A 24361-nucleotide genomic window follows, 5' to 3' on the forward strand; every position below is an offset into this window, starting at 1 on the left:
ATGCAATGCAGTTTAGCAGGGCATAAAACCATGTGTCCAATCCATGCCAAATGCTGAAGCACTTCCAGGGACACATCTTATCTGTCGTTTGATCTCTATAGCAAGAATAAAAACCTATGCTTATATTCAAGATGCTCATTACCTGAGACCAGAATAACTGTGAACTCTTTCCATCTTGGGTAAGGATGGTCAAAATGGAACTTTTCTGTTTTTACAGGGACAAGAGACTGAGAAATAAACTCCAATGATAATTGAACTCAGTAATTTTCACCTGAAGTGCCAGACAGGCATTTTGGACCTTGTCTTTTTAATACAAACAGAGAATAGCATGGATCAAAGATAAAAAAGAACCAGCCATCACATCTGACACACACTTCTCCTGATGCAGGGAAGCTATGGACCACTTCTGATACATTTCAGTTGTTCTGCATAAAGTCTTTAGACACTGCAGCAGCAGGGGTCTGTCTGAGAATGGGACAAAAAGGAGCTCCCTGGGTAGACAGTAATGAGACCAACAGGGAACACTTCTTCCTGGGAAAAGCGTCATTTACAAAAGGAGTGTTGTTTCTTGAGGCAGTCAGGAAGGGGCTGTGGGAAAGGATACAGCACTGAGAAATCTAAAGTGCAGAATAGCAACTTGAGTGGTCAAGAGCATCTTTTCTTTTTCCCCAGGGTACATGAGCTGCTGGGGACAAGGCAAAAAGGCAGGTCTGAATTTTCCTTTTCTGTTCTTATTGTGCCAAGTGTGAGGAAGCAGAGGGTTGATCATCTGGGCCACCCGTGAGCAGAGTGGATGGTTCAGTGGGACAAGCCCTCAGGGGTCATGACCATCTAAGCAGGTGGGGTTGAGGGCTGATTCTTTGTTTTGCATTAGGCATTGACACTCTAGAGAGGACAAAATCTCTAGGCTAACCCGAAGACTGCTGCTAACCCTCTCCCATGCTGCACTTCCCTGAAGGACTGCCATGCAGGAGCAGCACCGTTAGCATCCAGCCTGTGTGATGGAAAACTGAAGCTGTAGAAAAGTGGCTGGCATAGAAGCAGACATGCCCCTTCTGCCTTGTAGGTTAGTACAGCTTCACAACGTGTCATGGAGAACTTGAGAAAGATGTTTTGATTCCAAAAAATGTTAGTCCTGAATCTCAGTGTTTTATGGCAACATGGAGAGGCATAACTCTTAGGCTGTACTTGCAGGTTGTCAGCACCAGAACACAACCTAGAATGTGAATAACAATAGCTGGAGAAGTTTTGAACTGTGCACATCAATGTGAGCTACAAGAGCAGAGCAAGTTTCACGTGTTCAGCAAGTATGTGCATGCATTTTCTGTGTCCTGAGCCATTCTGGTCCTGGTGTTGGTAACACTCCTGCTACTGGTTGTACAATTCAGCATTTTGAGGGGATCAACTCAGGTAAATCTGAGTTGAATGTAAATCTGGCCTCTGTGTGGCAGATCTGCCTTAAGGGAGGGCACTGGGGAAGATAAAACTTTCTTTATTTTTTCCTTTTGTCTATTCTTTTCTCTTTCTCTCCTTGTCAGAGAGTGACAGATGCCTGTATGTCAGACTGACACACCACCAGGTATAATCTTGAGCTGAATGAAGGCTGTAATTTGATTAAGGGGCTCTGACAGGTTTTGAAACAATGGCAGTGTTTTAAGACTGAACCTGGAGGATTTAATTCATTAATAGTGTAGGTGCTGCATAATACAGTTTTATAAACCTTTCTTACTGTAGCAGCTGGAACATCCCTCTATCTACTCCTCCTGCTGAATTCAGAGGGACTGAACAGAGCTGAAAGATCTTGTGAAAGGGGCAGCTAATGAAGTGAAACTTCAGGGAGGTCGGATTCAGCAAATGAAGACCTGCAGTGATTTGACGGCTGCTGAGAGCGCTGTGTGGAAGAGAAGCTGAAACTCTCACAAACCACGGAATTGATTTGAGATTAATTTCCCAGCTCTCAGTTCAGATCAGTGTCACAAAATTAATAAACCGGTGTCACTTGACAAAGTCCGTACTTACACATGGGGGCTGGTATAAAACTAGTTGAAACTCAGTGAAGTTGATTGAAGTCCATGATGCTGTCAGCACAGATACAAAGCTTGAGGTGAAAAGCTGTAGGTCAGAATTGAAGAGATTTTTTTCACCTGCGCTTTCTCAGAAAGCTGTCCAAAATTGCTCTCCTGTGTCCCATATGAGGGCCTTAGCAGTGGGGTGGGAGTCAGACCTGTGGGTCAGACCTAATTGCTCTTAGCTTTATGGATCAGGTTCACTTGGATTCTGGTTTGCAGATAGGTAGATGGGATGGTCTTATGGAGCCTCCAGGAGAAAGCTGAGTTCATAAACTGCCCATCATCTTCAATGTTTTGGCTAGAAGACTTTGGACATAAGCAAGCTAGTTAAAATAACTGAGTATTTTTCTGTTCATCCAGCACCATGAAGAACACGCAGGGGAAAGAGCTCCAGTTTCTTTCTGATGGAGCCAAGGTTAGACCACTGGGCTGACAGTAGGACACGGGCTTCACTTCTCTGGGGAGAGCCAAAACATCGTAATAAATAAAGGTGTCTCCTGGCCCCAGAGAGAAATAAGACCCAATCCTCTCTTAGAAGGAAGGGAATCTCTTTTTCATTCCTGAGAGTCTACTTCAGCAGCACCCACGCACTGTTCCTTGTATTGGAAACTTAATAACTTCACTTGAAAATCATGCCTTTTTGATGGCAGTGGAAATAACATGACTTTTAAATAAGTAGAGGAGACTGTCATTGAAGTCGAGCCAGTTATGTGGGAGTCAGATGATTAAGGTAGATATGATGTAGGAGGGAAGAAATACTATCATTTGGAAAAAATACTGTATTTTGAACAGGTTTAATGTTCTCTTCCAGGAAAGGGGGGTTGTTATTATTAAGTGCATTACCAACATTAGATGCAGGGCTTGATTCTCTGTTGATGTGCCTTCTCTGGAATTGTTCACATCCATGCAAATTGCCTATAAAATGAGTCTAAGTTGTTACTGAGTTGTACAGTTGAAGTCTAGGGGAATTCTGTGCTCACTTTTTCAGATATAGAAACAAAGAGACAGAGTCAGAGGTGAAAGGGAATTGCTCTTTCATCCGGGTCATGCCAGTGTCTGCCTGTCTGTCTGTAATGCAGCAGCCCAGGGATCTATTTTCTGATGTGTTCATAAGGTCTGTTTCATTCTTGTTGGCCCGACTGAGTCCTAGCTCAAGGCTGCGTGATGCTGTTCCTATTTTTTTCAGAGGGACAGTGCATGGATAACTCGCCCCTTCCAGGGTTCTCGAGCTTTGAATCATTTGGGGGTCTCAAACTGGCCTCTGAGGCTGCAGCCTAGCAGCCTTAGAGAGGCTGTCACCTTGGTGTGTGCAAACAGCCCCTTAATTTATGCCTTGGCTTAAGGCATGTACTCCATGTGCAGCAGTGCCCAAAGCTGGCACTGCTGCAGGCAGCCCAGTGCTGGGGGAGCAGCTGGAGGGCAGAGGCGGCATCGCTGGGCGAGTGTGCTGCCGCGCGTGAGCTGCGGCTGCTGGGCACCGGCTGATGCTGCAAGGTCTGTTCTTGTTCTGAAGCAGGTTTCACCTCTGAAGCTTCAGGTCCTCTGCTCCTCTCTTTGCTGCCCACTGAAGACACCTTGCTATTGGAGCACGGCTTCTTCACTGGGCCTGTTCCTGGTTTCTCTCTGTGGGACCAACCCAAAGCCAAAAGACTTGGATCTGAGCATTTCCCCCCCCCTCACATCTTATTCCAATATGGAAGCAAGGAGCTTCCATTGCGCACAATTTTGGAGTTCAAATTTAGAGCTTGAAGTATTCATATTTAGACTTGAAGTATTGCTCACATGGTACCTTTTTTTTTCTTAATCAAATGGTCTTGCTTTCAATTAATCTAATCTGAGAAAGGGGGGAGGAAATAGAAAACCTGCACTGAAAACCTAATAAATTCAGCATCTGAGATAAATTTGGTGTAATATCTTATGGTCTGGATGCAATAAAATCTCATTGTAGTGATTATGCAAATGTAATAAGCACTGGTGATGTTGTGGTGAGACCTAACTCAATGCAATAGGAATCTTTCTGTTGATTTCAGTGAACTCGGGGTGTTCTCACACACACTGGCAACTGCTTCATCTTAGGGTCTCAGCATTTTAATATAAAGTGCCCTCTGGGTAGCAGCCCATACCAATACCGTTCAAAACACCGTATTTTACTTACAAAATCGTTTTGTGCTGTAAACAAAACTTCTCTCCAAGCAAATTTCCTTTTCTCCTCCTTGACATACCTGTACAACTTTCAAACTGGTACAAAAATAAGATAAAACATAATCTGTGCACTAAATACTTTATGCCGGGTTGTAGAAAGTAGCTTTTTTCTTTCTTAGCACAATTATTGGTCTCTGAGTTTGCAGTGGAGGAGCTAATTGACCCTGAACTATACCTAGGGTGACAACCGGCTGCTGTGTAACCCAGCCTCTGAGGCCACAAGATGTTCTGCGTTAGCAAGTATATTTTGATTTGTATCAATTCCTCTACTTTTCTCTAGCCCTTCTTCCCACATACGTAAGCACCATATCCACAAAATGAGTTAGAGGACCTCGTTACTCATTTGTCACTTTGCCTGGGATTTACATGGTATATTTCAGTGGCCTCTGCCCAAACACTTTCCCAGGTATTTACTGCAATCTTATAAACTCAGTGGTTTTTAACAATCTGTGGTTAAAAATTCATTGAAAAAATTATGTTTCTTCCCTGGCAGATTACAACTGTTTTCGGCGTCTCTTTAGCGCCAGGCCTTCAGACTTATGACAACGAAAGTTCAAGAATTTACAGTCTGGAGGACAGAAGCGTACTACCCCTGTACAAATATTACTTTTACAAGATTTTTCTAGACTGAGCTTACTGTAATTACATGACGTATATGGAAAATACAGTTGCTGTATATTATCACCACCTGCTTGGAATATCATCTTTGTATCAGCATGTCTTCATCATTCAGTTGTAGTGTGATGCTACAGGGTCTCATGTTAAAGACATTATAACACATATTATAAATGCCAGTATGGATTTATGAGCCAACCCGCATTTTTTTGCTTTCACAGCACCAATTGTACAGAGTGCTAATCTTCTGCCAGTACATTTGTTCCTGCTCAGTGTTATTTTCTTCTCCTGTTGTTTAAACAACCTACAGGTATGTTATGTATTTTGTCCATTTAAGAAAGTTATGTCCCTCCTCAAATTAAATATTCAATTGCTTTAAAATTTATTTTTCCTTATCTTCTCAAGTCCTGCATAGCTGGAATAGTGGAGATAAGGCATTCTGTACCGTGCTGTTTTTACCTGAAAGGTATCTGGCTGAAGTGTACTGCTTTCCCAGTGGCCAGTGATAGCCCTGTGCTGGCTTTTTTTGGGAAATGAGGCTGAAGGGTGCTACTCAGGGGCAGACTCCAGCTGCCTCAGGATTGCGTGGACCTCCATGGGGTCCCACAGGTGTGATATCTCCTGTACCCCTGCAGGACAGTGCACATTTTTTTGGTGTCCTCACATCCTCCCAGGTGCCTGGGGGGAAACGCAGTGTGCTGCTTGAGGGTCCGGGCTGTGAGGAGGGAGAGAAGTGCCTGACATAGAAGGTATCCGTAAAAACTGGGTAGCATCACTCTCAGTATCTGTTGAATAGACTGCTGAGAGGCAAACCAGACCTAGAAAGCTTGCCTTGGAGAGGATGACAATTTAAGCTTCCATTCTCCTGTTGGGACTGCTGCATTCTGCCTTGCTCAGCTCCCCAGGCTCCCTCCTCTCAAGTCTGAAGCCATCAGCCTTTGTGTGAGCACAGCGCAGCCGTCCTGTGAGCTGGGTGTTTTGGCACCAATGCGCTGAACAATCTCTCTCACATTTCTATCACACACTCAAAGCAGTGGTTCATATTCAGTGCAAAGTGTGTTGGATATTTATTAATTTGGGTTTTAGATTTTACTTTTTGCTCTGTCTTCATTTTTCCAAATTTCTGGGGCTCTGAGGTAGGCTCAGCATAAATAATTGCTGAGATGGCAGAAGAAACAACTCAGACCAGAAGCCAGTTTAGCTGAGCAGCTCTCTCATGTCCTCAGGGACAGACACCATGACTTAACTTAAATATTTTGCATATATTTTCATCCAGCTGTTTTATACACACACACACACATATATACACTTTACCCATACTAATGTATAAGATGTGGTATTGCCATAGTAAGTTAAAGACATCGCTCCTACCCTATGCCTAAATGCCTCTCAAGTGCTGTGAGCCATCCCTCCACTTTGTTGCAATTCCTTATACCAGTCTTCCTCAGTCACAGAAATCCCCTTCCAGCTAGGTGCAAATGAGCCTATAATTTTTCACTTCTAGCTTGGCTGCTGATATTGCATCACTGGAGATTTACATTACTGTTTTGGACGCCAAAAAATGAATGTGGTCATTTTGTGTTCCCTCCACATGGGTTTCTATGTCACAATGGGCATCGCATGAAGCTGGAAATCAAAGCTGGTTGAAGAACGTGGGAATGGGAGACTCACAGCACTAACCTATCATGCCCTGGCTGTTCTGCAGTCCTGAGGTGGAAGATGCTGTATGAGTTGCTGGACAGAAATTACTATGATTATTTATTGCTTTCTGTGCATTTTATTTTAGTTGCTTTGTAGACATCAGTAAAACTTGGCTGCTGTCTTTTCAGCATCACACGTTGGGATGTTGGGTCCTTCAGAAGACTACTTTGAAATATTAAGATTGTCTGCCTATTGGGTCCTCCTAAAAAGAAGTGAGAATATAAAAAAATGAGGAGGAGGGGAACATGGCAATGCCAGTACAGTGACGTCCAGACCTCATATTATAAACAGGTTTTCATGCTCAAGAAACCTCCTTGCTTCTGAAGGGAGAAGGGCTTAATCTGGAAAAAATTTCCAGGGGAAATACCTCTTGGAGGTATGTTAATTTTTTTGCTTTCAGTGTTCTTCTGGTCTGCTTGATGTGATATTTACATACTGTAATGAAACAAGTTTCGAGAGAGATCTGATCTCTGTCTACCATGAAGAGGATCAGCCTTGAGATCTGTGTGTGCTTACAAGAGTCCCTAGCTCTCTGCTCTAGTTCTGTTGTCTTTTAAATGAAATCATTAGCACATATTTGTAGTGGACCTGCTATACCTGGTGAAATTTTGGCTCTCAGTTCCTTTCTTTGTAACAGATTATGCACTAAACCACATATGACAGATGGAAAGCGTGGTAGGAGGCAGTGAATCGGGTACATAAGAAAGGGAGATAGAGTAAGGTGTATTTTCATGCACTGAGCGTTTTCGTACATAGCAGTGTTTGTATTTGCTGTGAACAGTTTGTATGATGAAATATTCAAGATTTGTTGGGGCTGTCTTTGTGGAACGGCTTGTTCCACCTGTACGCAGAAGGAACAGTGGCTGCAGAGAACAGAACGACTGCAGGACTGCTTCAATCCCTCGGAGTGCCTGAGGGAAAGTTACCCTGCCTGATACCACCGTTCCTCCCATAGGTATGGAGTCTCCTCAAATGTCATGAAGTCCCCTTTTAATAGACAAAACTTCCAGTATGAGTACTTTATCTAGATTATAAACATTTATCTGCTTCTAATCTTCCATTTACCTTTTAATTAGAGTCTTAATTGCTTCTTCTCTGAGACCATTAGGAAGCTGACAGGCATTGCACAGCTCAATTTATTCCTTTAGGGTCTTAATTCAAAGGCCACCAGAGACTGAGACCTACTCCACAGGTTTGGGAGAGCTTTGGATTGGGCTCGAAGTAAAAGTTGTATATTAAACATTTGATACACATTGGTAGGGGCTGTTTCTGGACTGGATTTCTATCACTGATGGCTTTTGAATACTCGAACAGTATTTTAAATCCCTTTGGAGGGTAAAGGCAGGCGGATGTAACAAGGTTAAGATTCATGTTTTATGTCTTAAACCCTGGATCTTGACTAATTTAACAGGGTTTTAAAACCTTGTTTTAGTTGTGTTCAAGCCCTGAGGGGAGAGTCTTAAAGAGGAGTTTGAGCACAGTTATAGAATAAGCAGTTCTGGAGCACAGACAAACAACTTTCATTCAACTGTTTCTAATTCATCTGTAAGTTGAAAAATGAGTACTGGATCTATTTTGAAATATTTGTCTTTTGAAAGGACTTAGATCTTTGCCTCATTATTCTTTGCTACAGAAGAAAAAGAAAAAGCAATTTAATTGTAAAATTGGAAAGGGGAACAGACCAGTGTTGTTCTTCAGGGGAATAGTTGGAGAAGGCCAGTTGGGAAGGGTGGGCTTGTGCTCATTCTGCACCAGCTGCTGTGATGCCTCCCTTGAGCTGATGTCAACCCCTCTCTCTTGGTGTCAGCTCCCCTTCCTGCCCTGCTCCACACTGCAGATCGTGGTGGAAGTGCTGCGAGTGACCGCTTTGCTGTGGTCTTGACACACAACCGTAATGATACTTACAGCCTGTATTTCTAAAATGAATACTCTGCAAAAATGCTCTGGAAAGGCTTGAGTTGCTGCGATAAGGGAGCACAACATGAGGCCAGATCAATCACTCGTAAAGCACCGAACTTGATTAGTCAGGTGCTGGCAAGCTGTGGGGCCGTTGTGTTGTGAAGGCAGCTGCTGGCCTCTGTCTTCCCAAGAGAGCCCTTGACTTGTGGCAGGAGAAGTGCATTTTCCTCAGACTGCAAAGCTAAACCTCCTCCACTTCACAGCTGTGTAGATGTGGCTACTGCCTTTGAAGCAGATTTTTGGCCAGACAAGAATCCTTGATTGACTCGAAACCTTTGGCTTTGGACTCTTCTACACTTTTTCACGGCATCTGTCATGGCCCTATTGGCAGTTAGAAACTCATTGCTGCACTTGTTATCTGAAAAAGTAGCTCATTTGTTGTCTTCTCACTGTAAAAAGAGCCTAATGGAAAAAGAATCTGAAGATTATGAAAAGGGAAGGGGGATTTTCCCATCCTGGAGATCTAAGTGTAATAAATTAATACTTCTTATGCAAGGGTGAAAATAATTGAACCTAATGGCTGGTTAAAAAAAGTGCCAGCACAATTTAATTGGACTGGCTGAGTCATAAATCTTTTTTGTTATGGTGGTGCCTGGCAGCTCTGCCACAGTCAGATTGATTTTTCTCCTTTAGTGGTAAGCCCCTGTCTCTTCAGTTCACATTAGTCTGCATCAGTCAGAAATGTGGAATAAAAGTTGTCAACCCTGATGTGCCTTAGGGCTCCCCCAAAGACAAATCTTAAACATCTTGACTCTGTTGCTAGATACAAGGCTACTGGTAGTGGTGGTGATGATGACGGCAACGATGATGATAATAACAGTAACGATAATTGAGCAATTGCTTGTAGTTGGATTTTGTGGGGCAGCTTGAATCACACAAAGCCTGTCCAATGGAGAGAGAAGCAGGCAATCACAGCAATGTTGGATGCCCATCTCAACTGTAGGGAATACTTTGAGTTAATGCAATCTATCACTCATCAAAGACTAGTTGTCTGACGGAGCGCAGCCTTACGAGTTTAAGACTTCCCCTTCCATCAGACCTCCTGGAGCAAAGCTTGGCTGCACAGGCTGCCTGCCTGCCCAAAACAATGAACTCATGCTCCTTATCCAGTTCTGCCTCCAGTGGTTCAATGGTGGCCACAAAATATCTTTCAAGTATATAAAACACAATTCCTTAAATGGCGACATGGGAGAACAATGCAAGCTGTTAGCTGGGCTATTCATTTTTCAAAGCCATTCAATTCTTCACAGCTATAAAATACTAAGAGGAGCCAGCTTTTTTGAGTTTTATAATCACAGAATAATTTAGGCTGGAAGGGATCTATGGAGTCATCTGGCCCTACCCACTGCACAAAGCACAGCCAAACAGCTTGAGTTGCTCAGGGTTTATGCAGTCAAGTTATGGATCTTTCCAGGGATGGTGATTCCCCTATCCCCCTGGGCCCCTGTTTCAGGGTCTTACCAGCTTTATGGTAAAAAAAAAAAAAGTTTTTTCTGGTGTCTATTCAGAATTACCTGCATTGCGACTTGCATGTGTTGCCTCTTGTCCTGTCACCTGCCTCTATCTTCTCTGTGATCTCCCACTAGGTAGGTTCACATAGGAATAACATCCCCCTGCATTAACTCTTCTCCAGGCTGAACAGTCCCAGCTCCCTCCTCCTCTCCTAGTGCATGTCCTGTGCTCCAGCCCCTGAGCATCTTGGTGGCCCTGCTGGACTTGCTCCAGTAAGTTCATGTCCGTCTTGTACGGGGGAGCCTTGAACTGGACACAGCACACAGGAGGTGGCCTCACAAGTGGTAAACAGAGAGGAACAGTCACTTGCCTCAAGCTGCTGGGTAGACTTTTACTGACACAGCCCAGGATGCAGCCGACCTTATTTGCCATAAGGACTTATTTTGGTGTGTATCGTTCGCTTGTTTAATAGCTTGTGCTAAGAGTAGTAGTTTAATGAATTGCTTAATGTTCATTGCACGCATGAACCCGAGCCCATTCATCTTCTCGGGAAGCCTGTACCTAAGGGCAGAGGCAGGCAGTGGTGCTTGCCAGCTTCCTTCCTCATCTTGTCTTTTTTCCCTTCCATTCTCACTGTCACTTTGGTGATATCAGGGACATGCTGGCCTCTTCCAACTCCATTTAGTAACAGCTATGGATTCAGTGACAAATCCCTGGGGCTTTGGCTCCCCTATTAGCCTTGGCCGCTGCCATGAACTGTCCTGAAGCGGATGTCTTGGCTGCCCTTTCCCCTTCCCTTGCTATGATAGTGGCCTGCATTCACACTGACCTGACTGTATGACATTGCCCTCCTCTAGTGCTCAGGGTGTGAGGTCAAATCCTGATCAGTTCTGTCTGGGGAAGCTATTTGTGCAGCTCATGGCTTTGTAAAACTAAAATGCTGGGAGGAGCCTGGGAGCCTACAACCTGTCGTCCTTTGCAGACCAGGAAATCCCCTAGAGGGTGTGTTACCTTTCCCACTACTTATTTCTGAGAAGTCAGTGGAGCTGATCCAAATATTCCTTCTGAATTGGTTTTCTAAATAAAATTTTGTCATTCCTCAGAAATCTCAAACAGTTTTCTGATAACCCCTGAAAATCTGTTTTTGTTGATTTCTTTTATTTTTGCTTTGTTTTCATGTTTTGAATATTTCTTTAATTCGAGTTTTTTTATTTGGATAAGTTGTAAGAGTGGAATATCTCAAATTCAACAATCCTATATTTATTAAACCCCTATTTTTTAAACAAGAGTTTTGCTCCATTCCACAGAAATCCCAACAAACGAAAATTGTCAAAACCAGGAAGAACAGAAATCTTGGAAAGCTTCCTGACTCATTTTTTTCTCTAATTCTCTTGGGAATGGCAGGAATGAAGGTGAGAGAGTGAGTGAGCAAGAGCACAAAGCAGATCACACGAGCTCTTTGTGCCTTTCGCATTTCTCGTCACAGTGGCTGGCTCATCATTCCCAGAAGATCCTCTCTCTTTCCGTCTCTTCTGCCAATACAGCAGGTTTAGAGAAGTGAGGAGTGGAGTACAATCAGAAAAATGAGATCTTGGTTGCTTGGCAGTTATGCAGGTTGCTACAGGAGGAAATGTTTTTTATATCAAAATCAACTTCGTAATGCTAAACTATAGATGTTCAGCATGACTTACTGGGACATTAGCACCTGACATTAAATGACTTGTTAAATTAATCTGACTTGTAAACTGAGAGCATGCCGCATTGGATATGGCTATTTGGTAGCGTATTCTCGTGTTGAAGCTCTGGATTGTCCTCCTCACTTCGTGAAAAAAGCAGGCCAGCCTCCCTCCGGGTGTGCAGCACAGATTAATGCTGCTACGAACTGCAGGTGGGAGTCCTGAGAAATGTGTGGCTGATCAGTATAAGCAGTCCATGTGTGTACGCTGTAGTCGGTGCCTATACTGCTGCTTGGACTCAGGCTCAGGCTCACCAGCGTGGTGTTAGTTTGCTCCTCTTCAGTGACACAAACGAGCAGCTTTCTGAACCTCCTTTGGCTACATGGGTAAACTAGAGCTCAGCTAGTCAGGGTGGTGAAAAACAGGCAGAGCCCATCAGTGAGTCCGAACCTGTGTTTGATTTTCCTTGAAATGGCATGGTTGAGACCACTGAGACCACTGCAATTTTTTGTGATTTGTTTTTGCTGGAACCCCTTGAGGACTTTTTTGTAGTGGCCTCAAGAAACCCCGAAGCTATGCCATAACGGGAGTTTTTAGTGCTGGCAGCAGCTTTCTAGGATAGCAAGCATATGCTCGTAAGTCGTCCTTGTCTTTTTCATGTACTTTATGTAGCCAGGGGGGTTAGCTCCTGTCCATAGCCTTGTTCTTTTTAATCTGTCAAATGTTGCTTTTGAATTTCTGGTTTACTTAACAGCTTTGCTTGCTCGTTCTTCAATCTTTTAGGTCACTTTTGACTTTACAGTTACTGCTCTATTCAATTTTGTGAAAACTTTCTGCTGAAGGCAAATAATCTATCTGCTTACATTCATTAGAAACCGACGTAAATATTTGTAACTTTAGAGAGGTCTTACTGTTATCAAGGAGTGTAATGTAACATGCTTATCCTTCATTACAATTCAGTGAGACAAAACAGGAGGAAGCAATGTTACATCTGGAAGTAAATAAGCACCAAGGGAAGAAGTGACGTGATCTTTTAGAAATATGGGCAAGAACAGTTTGCCAAAAATATTTCCCACAGTTTTGAACTGCAGGCTAGTTAAGTATGCTTCATATCTGGAGATCAAACATGAGGGAACAAGGTAATCAACATGAAAGAATCAGTTCATTTCAGCAAAAGTTCCAGGGGTGAGACACTGCCCTGACTCAAATCAGTGTGTGCCTGGGATTTCATCACAGGTGCTCAGCAGCCTTCACCTCCAGGTTGGTAACAACCTCAACTGACCAAAAGCACAAGTCTAAAATTAGAAATGATAGCTTTATTTTCCAAATCAGCTGTTTCAGTGCTGACCCTTCATTTACACCGTTCCAAGACCAAGTGGACAAACTGAGCATGCTCAGGTTAATAACCGTTGTCTTTGAAAACGCTTAGAAATATAAAAGGCACTTCATTGTCCTGAAGCACTTCTCAGGAGGGCTCAGAAATCATGTCTCCACTTTGTAAGCAGGTGAAAAATGTTCAGTGAGCTAATTCTGCCTGGGGAACCTTTTGACCTGGGTAACGCTGCTGTGCCCTTTGCAGAGAATCATCCCTTTGGTTTTGCAAAGTGGAGATCTTTGTGATGGAGACTGTGTGGGCACAGGGGACAAAAGCATTGCTCAGCGCAGCTCAGCCTCTACTTTCTTGGTCCATCCAGTAATAAACAGTCATTCCTTGGTGTCTGGAGCTGGGTCTGGAGTCCCAAGGACTCCATAGTATCACCTTCACAGGTGCCTTGCTTCTGTGCTAAAACTGCTGGAAAACAGAGTTGCTTGAAGCTATGCTGGAGGCAACGGTGTTTGTTAAGTGTCTGGCACCGCAGGGTTTTAGAGGGAGTCTGGCGGTGGTGGCCACTGAGGTCTGGGCTGGTCAAGGAGGAGGGTGCCAGCACAGCTTCCCGTTGCACCCTGCTGCTACGGAAACAGCAGCAGTGTTAAAGCACAACTTCATGATCCTGTCATTCCTCTGGCCGTGGAGATCATGAGCGCTGCAAGGGATGATGTGTGTAGGCTCACGGGAGAGAAGGAGTGGTGAGCAAAGACCATGTCTCTGCTTGCCACTGTGCTAGGAAAGGAGCAACACTGGTAATGGGAGGCTACGGGAGCGTGCAAAGAACTGGAAACTGCCCTTTCTCTCTGCCCAGAGTGACCTAATACAGTTTGCAAGGACATGGTGTGCAAAATTAAGCTCTTCTTCTGCAAGTTTGATTTGTGTTCAGACCAGAATTTTTTAATATCTAATTCGCTATAAGGAAGTGTTTTTCAATACAGAGGGGTCTCAAATCCGTTTTTTAGGAATCTTACTTTTTAACATATGAGTTACTGCCTGAACCTGCTCGAGGGAGCCGCTGTAATTGTGAAAAGCTGAGCAAATAATTGGTGAGAAAGGTACAAAAGATGGACAATAGGCTGTTATCACTCAGTAACATGTTGGTATAATACAGCACTGTTCAGAGAATGAAACTGTTAAACAAAATGTGTAATCCCTTTTCCCTGCTTTCCCTGAAAGTGATATAGACTCTCTCGCCAAATTTTGGTTGAAATACTCATAATCAACATATCTCTTTTCTCACGAACTTTGCTCCCTGACTTCTTGCTATTTTGCATATTGTTTTAACGATTGTGAAATTGTAATTGCCTCATTTAAGCCTTATAGTCTCCTTCACCAAACAGACTAATCTTTTCCACCTGTAGATAAATATTCTTGAAAGAAACATCACAATGAAATCGGAGTGCCTTTCTTTGCTGGTATTCAGAATTCCAGCTCACGACTGCAATCACTCGTGCTAACATCCCTAATTCTGTGTTAGAATTAATAACAATGAAATGTTTTGTCAGAATTAAGAAAATGAAAATGTGAGCAAGGAACATAAGTGAAAGGGATTGCTGGCAAGCACTAGGGAAATGGGGATATATGAGAAGGTGAACCGAAATGTCTAAGTCTAGCACTTAGCATCCAGAGAGGTTAAAACTCTTAAAACAGAAAGAAAGAAAAACTAAAGACTGGAGAGCCATTGTATTCTGACCATTCCTGAAATGATGATGATCCAGCTTAGAGCAGAAGCCATTTATTCTTAACCCTGTTTAAACTGCATTCAGTCAATGTCACATTCCCATCGCACAACAATCAAATCTACTTTCACCAGTTGCCTTGCAGAAACACTTCGGTGTGAGAAATCCTGGTGCCTTTTTTCCTTTCATCTACATCCCCTTAAGAAGCAATTCGAGAGCATAAACATCTCTTCTTTGAAAAGCAGTAAAAATTTCTAGTGAAAAACTGTAACCTGAGCAAGGCTTATTTGGAGAGAGCAAAGTCTGCTGAGATGTTTTGAAAGGTTGGAACTGCTAACATACATATCAAAGGGAGATATTTGTTAGGATTGGGCAAGGATAAGGGGTAAATGTGGCAATTCATCAGGGAGAAATAAAAAAGACAATAAATCAGTCCGTCAAAGGGGCTGTATCGAAGAGTGGGAACAGCTTTATACAATGTTTGTCTAGTCGATAGCATCATTTACTGTATAAATAACCATCTATGTGAACTTTTTATTGCTTTCCACACACATTTTCCACAGCTGGCAAGTGTGTTTACGTATCTATAAACCATTCCGCAAATACTGCTCTCAAGCTGCCTGTGTGTCAGAATTATAAATGCACCCTATTACAAGTTTATTTGTGAAATTAGCCATATGAACCCAAAGTTATCTGTCCAGCTTTATTGCTTATTTTTTGACAGTTATAAATGTGTAGATAATTTTATTTCCTCAGTACTGTTTCAAATTTTCATGTTTTTCTTTTTAGGCAGAGGGAATTGCCAGTGTCATCTAGTGCACCCTACCGGCCAGAGACAACTTCACCAAGTTTGAGGGTCTTGCTGGCTTAAGTAGGTTGAAATACTTCATATTCCTCTCCTGTGCTAGAAAATGCAGTTTTTTGTAAATTAATGCAGGTTTAGAGGAGGAATTTGAACCAGGCTGCTTATGGAATCGCATTACCAACAAGGCTATGAGCTGTTCAGGGTACTCCTCTTTCTCTCTCTCCTTTTTTTGTAAACCCCGCTCTCTGAGTTTCTCACTTTCTTTCTCTCTCAGTTTCTCTAACTATTGTAACATACCTCACTTTCCCGCTTCACCTCCCCAAATTTAAAAGACTTTCCTTTTCTTGGTAGTGATTTATTTCCTATATCAGAATTATGCATTTGGAAATCTTGTTTAATTTTTTAAAATGGCTAGTTTGCTTACGATGATAAGACCTCCCTTAAAAATAGATTTCACTAGGCGAAAAAGGCTTAAAAATTTCAAGCCTATTATTAGGAAGAGGCTATAAAATTATCATAAAAACTTCTTAATTGTAGATTCTTTTTTTAATTTAAAACAAATAAATCAGTTCTTCAAAACCAAGCTTTTGTGCCTGCTGTTCAAGGGAGACAGGGTTCAGGATCTTTGAGCCCAAGTTTTTTTGGTGGTCCAAGGAAAAAAAATCATTTTCTCAAATTCCATTACTATAAATGTGCATACTCTAACAAATGTCTTAATTGGTCTCTAACAAATGTTTTTATTGGTCTCTAACAAATCTCTTAAGTGGTCTCCAGAAAATAATATGAAAGCAGTGGTGGCACTTTAATATAAACCAACTATTTTGAATGGCAAATACCAAATACTGCTGAACTGAGATAAGCGTGTTAGTCATGTTCTTTCCAGTTAGTTCATTTGCATTTAATGTTACAGCTCTCCCATAAGGAGCAGAGAGATGCCAGAATCTGCTTTTCAGGGCTGCGTAAGTGTGGGACCAGAGCCTTTGCTGGTATGGGGCTATTCTGTCAATGCCACAGCTGTAGTCTGACACTAAAAGAAGCATAAGTGCTTCAGAAATAGCTTCCCTGTTAAAGGTGGATGGTACTTTAGTTTTTGCAGAGTTAATATCGATCCTTGCATCGCACTGGCATTCCTACCTGCTGTTAGCATAGTGGGAAATGGAACGGGGGCTGCAAAAGATGGAAATAACAGATGTGTCCTTCAGATATGGTGATGCTTGGTTGGAGTTTTGCCCCCCGATCCTGAAGACTCATGGTTGCTTTATGGCAACCTAATGTACTTCACGCCATGATTGGGTTTTCTGGACACTTGAGAGATGTGCATCAGTGTCAGGAAAATCACAGGAGTAAATCTTTGCAAGAGTGTTATCCTTTGGACGCAAAGGGATGTTTTTGAATGTCGTTGTAAATAAGTAAGGAAAATTGCATATTGGAAGGATCCATAACAAACACTTTATTTTGAGTTTTTGCTGATGCTGTATGAAGTAGTCAGACTTCACGACTTGTTGAAAGTGCCTTGTTGAAGATTCTGCCCTCAAAGTAATCTTCATGGTAGAATGAACGTGAATAGTCAAGGTGTAGTGATACTTCCTAAGCTGATATTTTGGTATCTGCCTTGGTAAGGACATACCTACTTCTTTTTGCATCTCAGAAAGATATGGTGATGCTTCCAAGGGGATTTAGGGGGTCCTTGATTCAATCTTTCTGCTGAACTTCAGTTTGGTTAATTATTTCAACTTCATTTAATGAGATGCATTATTCTTCATTTCCTGTCCTAACATGCAATGCAGAATTCACATAACACTACACAAACAGTTGTGTTTCATACTAGAGGTAGACATGCCTTTGGAGCCGTTAAGGTGGAAAGTATTATATATGTATAAAATGATATCACCTGCTCAGTAAAACTTTAAAGAGAATAATATCAATAATTAATAAAAATAATAGCGAATGTTTATACTTAGAAGTTTCCACTGTGTTACTTCTCATTAAAGGGATAAATGTTGTCAGAGTGGGGAAGCTCTGAAAATAGAGAGAGGATTGTTTTCACTGGTCAAACTTGGGAGTGGCTTTTCTGATGAATAACATAAGCTAATGGTCTCAATCTGGTTTTGACCCATGAGCAACGATACTGAAAGATGATATTGCTATAGCTGAGGTCGTAGTTTCTTAGCTTCAGATTTAATGTTTTTATATCCCATGACTTTGACCAATGTTGGCAGGTATGATGGGTAGTGTGTTGCTTGCTCTCCAGGGCTGGAGATCAACTTATAAGCAACTTCTTTTGCTGCTCTCACTCAACATTGGGTGTAAGAAGGAAAAGTGAATATATGATGGCCTAAATTTGCTTTTAGTGTTTGCCAGGATGTAACTGGAAAATATTTGTAAATTAAAAACGGGAAAATGTCTAGTTTTGGTAGAAAGTTGGCCTGATTGAACCTTCGACAAGAATAACAAGAATACACGTGGGCCAAGCAAAGAACAAGTGACTACTTACGCACAAACATGTTTCAGAAATTGTGCTGGTAGTTACCACATTAATCTTTCTGATGCCATAGTTAAGCAGCATTATTCGATGCCCTCCCCTCATATCTCATGCAGCTGTGTGCTAGAGAGCCGACCCAAACAGAACGAAATGGAGCCGCTTAAAATGATAAATGTAGTTACCTATCCAGTGCCAGGGTAACACCTTAAACCTGGATGGCTTCAGCGGGTTTTCAAATAACTGCACCCAGTTTCTTTGTTAGTATGGACTCTTCTAGCATTTTAACTTAGAACTTGCCAGCCCACGCAGTCTGAGAGGTAGCCCCCCCAGTAAAGACTGATAATGGCTGAGTGGAAGCTGTGGTCAGTATCAGAGCAGCAAAGGAGAGCCCAGAGAGCCGTGTGAGTTTGCAGGGGTGAAGATGAGGTAAGGGAGGGAGGATTAAACAATGAAGAGTGATCAGGCTTAAGACAACAAAGCGACATTTGATGCACTGCAGAAGTATACTGTCTTTTGATCTTATAGCTATTTTTGGCGAGAGGTTTTTTATACTTCTACTACTTGCCAATCATTTTTCTGGAAAACATGGTGTTCAGTAAACCTGAAAATATCCATCACTCTTAGGGATGTCGAGTTCATTTGGTTGCAATTCAGAAATTTCAAAATGGTTTCAGCAAACAAACAGCAATTTCCTCATCGTCTCACCCGAAGGTGATGCAGATGTTTGAAACCTCAGTGCCTACTGCACGTATCAGAAACCCTAAACATTTCATCTTGATTTCTTTTCAGTGCCACCTACTTCCTGGAAAATTTGGAAGCTTTGCATTTACCACTTCAAATTCTCTGCCAAGTTCCTTTCAATTTTTTTTTTGCTCCATTTTTGTCTCACACGTTTATTATATGGTGACAAATGCAGTTTTCTTCTGACACCACATAATAGATGTGTGAAACACACACACATGTTCTAGTAAGAGACTGCTCTTTATTTCCTGGCTCCAGTTGCAAAACATGAGTCAGGGTTAGAAAAGTTGTACCTCTGTCAGAGATGTGTAATCCCCATCCTCAAACTTTCCTAGCTTTTGCTACAATAGCAGGGAAAAATGGCAAATCTGGTTCTTCTCTTTCTAGACTCAGTGTTTCCTCCTCCCCAAGCACATCTTTTCTTCATTTTATAATCACCATTCCCTTGTACTGATTGTATTTACTCACTTCAGAGACTGATGCTGTCATTAACAGGAGAAAAAAGTCCTCCAGCTCCTAAAACAAGTATACCAGCACTCTGACTGCAGGAGGTACAGCAGTTTTAGAGAAAGCATCCTCCTACTGTTCTGGCTTTAATGCAAAGAAGAAACATTACTAGTCCATTTGCTGTGAATCCCAAGCACCATTTTCTCCGCGTCAAGTGATATCTGATGTTCTGCTGTATAATTGTAGGTAATGACCAAACAGCCTCTCAACAAGGCTCTGGTGACATAACATGCCTTATTTATATAGACCAGATTTAAGTATCCTGTACACTTCTGCAGTGTGGAGGGGGCCTCAGTGAAATACAAAACCAGACAGATCTTTTGTGAACTGAAGTGGAACAAGCCCCACGTTACAAGTTAAAACAAAACCAATCAAACAAGCAAGGAAAAAGAGAAAACTGAACACATTATCACTTCCTACTGGATCCAAACAGGCTAGGAATTTCACATGTGAGGCAGTTATTCTGCAGTTACCCAGGTGTGACTGGAAGCAGCAGGAACTATGGTGCTTTCATGTTAATCATAAACAGAGTTTTGTATTGAATTTTTTTCTAAATCATTTTATCCCACAAGGTCCTAGTGGTTGAGTTGCTCCTGCAATAGAATGACAAATAACTGGGTGACATGCTGTGAAAAATTTAGAAAATGAGAAATGCTATCCCATTTTCCAAACAGAGCAGAAACAACACTAATACCATTAGGCAAGATGGAACAGACAATTAAACTGCGCATGCTTTTAATTTTGAAGCTAACCAGATAACTGATGCCTTTTTCAAATGTAATGACTATTGAAGTGATTCCTTTAACGTGAAGCAAACCCACTGATTTTCCTTTCTAAAATTAAAGCATTTACCTTATACAAAGTATAAGAAATGTTACCTGTTGCCTCCACCATTCCTTCTAGGATTACAACAATTTCTAGCTCCTCTTTGGGCAACTGGGCTTTGGAAATCTCCCAGAAAGGACTCTGCTGGTTAATTTCATGGCTGATGATCAGTGGTGAAACCAAAAAGAGACGATCATCCCCTGTGTAATAACCTACGTTGATATCTGTCTGGTTGAGTGGTATAAATTCCCCCTCCTTTGTCTGTTTGGATTTGATCAACTTGGCTCGTATTGATGCCTCTACAATGTGTGAATTCCTAAGGTCTCCTACTCGGAACATCAGACACAGCTTTCCATCCCGCATGGAAATAACTGCGTTTGTAGAAAAAACCAAGGTTTCTGCCCTCTTCTTGGGTTGGGATATTTTCACAAACATGCAGCCAACCATGAAAGCGTTGACGATAGAACCTAAAACAGACTGCACTAAAAGCAGAATAATTCCCTCGGGACACTTGTCCGTGATGACCCGGTAACCATACCCAATGGTGGTTTCTGTCTCGATTGAGAATAAAAAGGCTGAGACAAACCCATTGAGGTTGCTGACGCATGGGGTCCACGTGTTGTCCCCTATATGATCCATATCTCCTCGCATGTAGGCAATTAGCCACCAGATCATTCCAAAGAAGAGCCAGGTCACAGTGTAAACCATGACAAAAATCAACAGGTTGAACCTCCACTTGAGATCGACTAAGGTAGTGAAGATGTCAGTCAAGTAACGGTAAGTCTCTCTGACATTCCCATGGTGGACGTTGCATTTCCCGTCTTTCCTAACATACCTCTGGATTTTTCTCTTGGCACATTCTTTGTTTATATTTTTTGGCAGATCCTCTCTAGCTTGTTTGGGCAACTTTGGCTGATGAATAGTGACAGGGCTCTCTATGTCCTGCTCCATTGAGTCTTCTTCCAGTACGTTAGCTGCCATTAAAAACAAACAAACAAGAAAAAGGCAGGCATTATTTTTCTTATTATTTCTCTAAGTCAACACACAACTTCTTCCTGTATTACTGGCATGAAATCACTTTTAGTCAATAAAATTATCATCCTTGTTTTTTGCTCACCTATTAGACGTACAACACAAAACTCAAATGATGCCAAGCATCCTCAATTATTGCTAAATAGAAATACTTTGAAGGAAAACTCTCTTTCTCATTTCCTATCTACCAGGTCATCCTATCTACACCCATATTTAAATTCTGCCAGATGTGTTCAAGCAGATCTTTCTTCCCCCCACCCCCCTTTACAGCTCAATAAATGATGTTTCTTATTCACCAAGAAAGATCTTCTGGGAAATAGCAGATATAAATGAAGAAATGGATTTGCTTGGGGGTTTCAGTCAACAAGATGAGCAGAGAAAATGAGCAATTGTTGAGCTATTTTTTTTAGCAATTGCATTGCTATGGGGAAAGTATTAAATAAATATAAGGAGTTTAAAAAAACCCAGCATTTTTTAGAAAGAACCAATCCTACCCTTGATGAAGGAAAGGCGGGCTTTAGTATAATATATACCAAGAGCAATTCAAGCACATTTCCGTAGAAAATCAATGCTCGCTGATACTGAGACAGGGAATTGTGTGTCCTTCTCCCAGTAACGTAAAACATACAGTACTTCAGAACATGATTTCATTTTAATTCAGTATGCTTGTGGCCTTTAATTCAAGTGTGCCTTTTTCTCTAACTCTGTGGGCCTGCACAGTGTTCCCCCGTAAGTGTCTTACAAGAATTTAAAAACCAGAAATGACAGTAACTGCCCTTTTTTGGTTTTTTTGGCTTCCCAGCCTTTTGAGATAAATAGCTTCATTGTGTTTATGTGCAAGAAAGAAGAGTTTACTGAGGAGGAGAGTGGTTTAATCGAATGGGTTTTGCATGAAGCTGAGGACCCAGTGAGGTCTGGGTAACTGTTGTCTTTTTACTGGAAACCTTTCTGCACACAGGGGCTTGTTCCTGCAGGAATCTCAGCTCTTGAACTCCTAATTTTCTCCCTTCTGGCTAACTGTTATCATTCTGCTGCCAAGCTGTGAAGGGAAAAGGCTTCTGCTGGCTCTGCTTAGATGCTTGGCTCTGAATATAGTCGCACTGATGTGACATTGTACCATCGGTTTACGGAGATGCTCTTCCTGAACAGTCAGGGCGTTGACCTGCGTATTGTCAGTGCTCCCTGCAATGGCCACAGTTTACAATAACGTGCTGCGGTAACTGCGTTGCAGGCTCAGGTGTGGGCTGCCCAGTCCTGCTGTGCAGGGTGGTGACCTTTGAGTAGAGAGCTGGGAGCAAGCAGCTTGAGTTGGGAAGCACTTCATTTCCTTGAGCTCTGATTGCCTCTGAGTACCTCTTGCCTGGCTGGGAAATGGGAGCATAAACCCATCAAAGTTTATGGGTTTGACACAGCAGTCCTGTCTCTGGCACCTCATGGGCTTGGGTGTCTCCGCCTGGCACTGCCCTGGATAGTAGACCCAAGCCCTTTCACATGGAGGAGCTACCAGGGAAGCCTTGTCCAGAGAGAGGGTTGCACAAGGGGCTGCTCTGGGTGGGTCAGTATGGCTCGAAGAGCATTTAAGTCTCTCACTCTTAGAAACATGCTACATAGCAGATCATCTGTGGAGTCTCACAGCACTTGTAGCTTTTTCAAGATGTGCAGACTCATCCCTGTGGAGAAAGATCACAGACCCTTGTAAAGTTTTAGGGGTGACTGAAATACCCAGGAAAAAAAAATGGATTGGAGACTGGTTGTCTCTTCTTCTGACCATCTCCACTGCCAGCCAAGCCTCTGTTCAGCCCCATAGCCTTTTCTGTGTAAAAAGAAAGGCTCAAAGGCCAACAGCAGCATGGAAACCTGATAGCAGTTCTGTGTTTAAAGACTGTGCGTTCCTGTGTCACTTTTCCAGTTTGCTGCTGTGTCTAAAGAGAGCATTATTCAGGCTGATGGGAGCGGCAGCACTGGAAGTCGTGTCACAAGGCCGTCAATTCTGAATGAACTTACCCCAGCTGGTGACAGTGTGCCTACCTGCATTATCATTAATGCTATGTAATGTATGATGAAATAAACACAATAAAAAGGCATTGCAGGAACTTTGTGAGGCAGACTTAAGCCAAAACCAGAAAATTTGAAATTAAGGCTTCACACTTTACGCTTAACTCTCTATTGTGCCTAAGGAAATTTCAGTCCACAGGAGCTATCACATCACTGCAGTAATAGACCCCTCAAATACTTATGAACAGCCTAAGAAGACTCTGGCTTTTGAGACTTTAATGCAATGTATGTTAGACTAGTAATGTTGGTTTAATGTGGTTCATTATCTTTAAGACATTATGAATATTTTGCTTTCCCCTCCCGGTTAGAGCCTGGCATGAACACAGAGACAGAGTGCAGGTGTCCCCTGTTGCCTTGGAGAATATACCTTGCTTCTGACCTTGCTATTACAGGCAACCATGTCCTAGACCTCCCTGCCTGAGGATCTTTTTCCAGAAACAGCAAAGCGTACTAAAAACCATAACAGGGCTGGGAGGGGACACGGGTGCTGATTTTATTTGTGGCATCGGGAGAAATCTGAAGGGACGTCCCCATCCAGGGATGGCTACCAGTCGTATGCTGCACCCATCTAGCCTGCTTTGCATACGGTGTTTATTTTCTATAGAAGTACTTCCTAGCAATGAAGCACCTTTTATTCATACAACAAATTTTAGTGATGTTTTCAAAACGCTTTGTGTTGATTAAGCCCTTGTGCATCATAACCAGCCTTTCCTGTCTTCTACAGTACATGAACTGACCCACAAAGAGAGGTCACATTTTAGGGGCCATAGGTTTTGGTTAGGGGCCACATTTTCTCAAGCGGCCGTAGGTTTTGTAGCAGGAGCAAGGAGCCACTGTGCTCCTCAGCACATGGTGGTGGGCTGTCACTGTCACTGTAAGTAGGCTTCAGAGACCTGCCCCTTCCAACATGGGAGAATTTTTCTTAACTTTGAGAGGTCACACTGGATCTGACTCCCATCTGGATGTGTAAGAGGGTAGCTTTGGACAACCAAACCCAGTGACTGCATTTAACCTGTCTTTCTCAGTATAGCAGCTCGCTAACACTCGTGTGGACATTTTAATCTCCCTGGGGGCATCTGGCCATTTTGTAAACTATTCAGGCTCTTCCCAGTGCTGTCATTTCTCAACTCTCATGCAGTCTCTGAGAGGAAAAATTGAGGTCAAGTTTTTAGTCTTTTTCCCTTTATGCAAG

At 42.4% G+C, this 24361-nt stretch overlaps 1 protein-coding gene across 1 annotated transcript in view; it reads right to left on the reverse strand.

The window, feature by feature from the left end:
• The window catches only part of KCNJ6 (potassium inwardly rectifying channel subfamily J member 6), a 40312-nt gene extending 19249 nt beyond the window's left edge, over window positions 1-21063 (reverse strand). Inside the window, exon 1 of the mRNA XM_075172621.1 lies at window positions 20136-21063. Within this exon, the coding sequence (XP_075028722.1) occupies window positions 20136-21063 (928 nt within the window). The remainder of the gene's footprint in view (window positions 1-20135) is intronic.
• Window positions 21064-24361: the final 3298 nt, after the last annotated feature.

This window comes from Calonectris borealis, chromosome 1 (genome assembly GCF_964195595.1).
Source record: "Calonectris borealis chromosome 1, bCalBor7.hap1.2, whole genome shotgun sequence".
Lineage (NCBI taxonomy): Eukaryota > Metazoa > Chordata > Aves > Procellariiformes > Procellariidae > Calonectris > Calonectris borealis.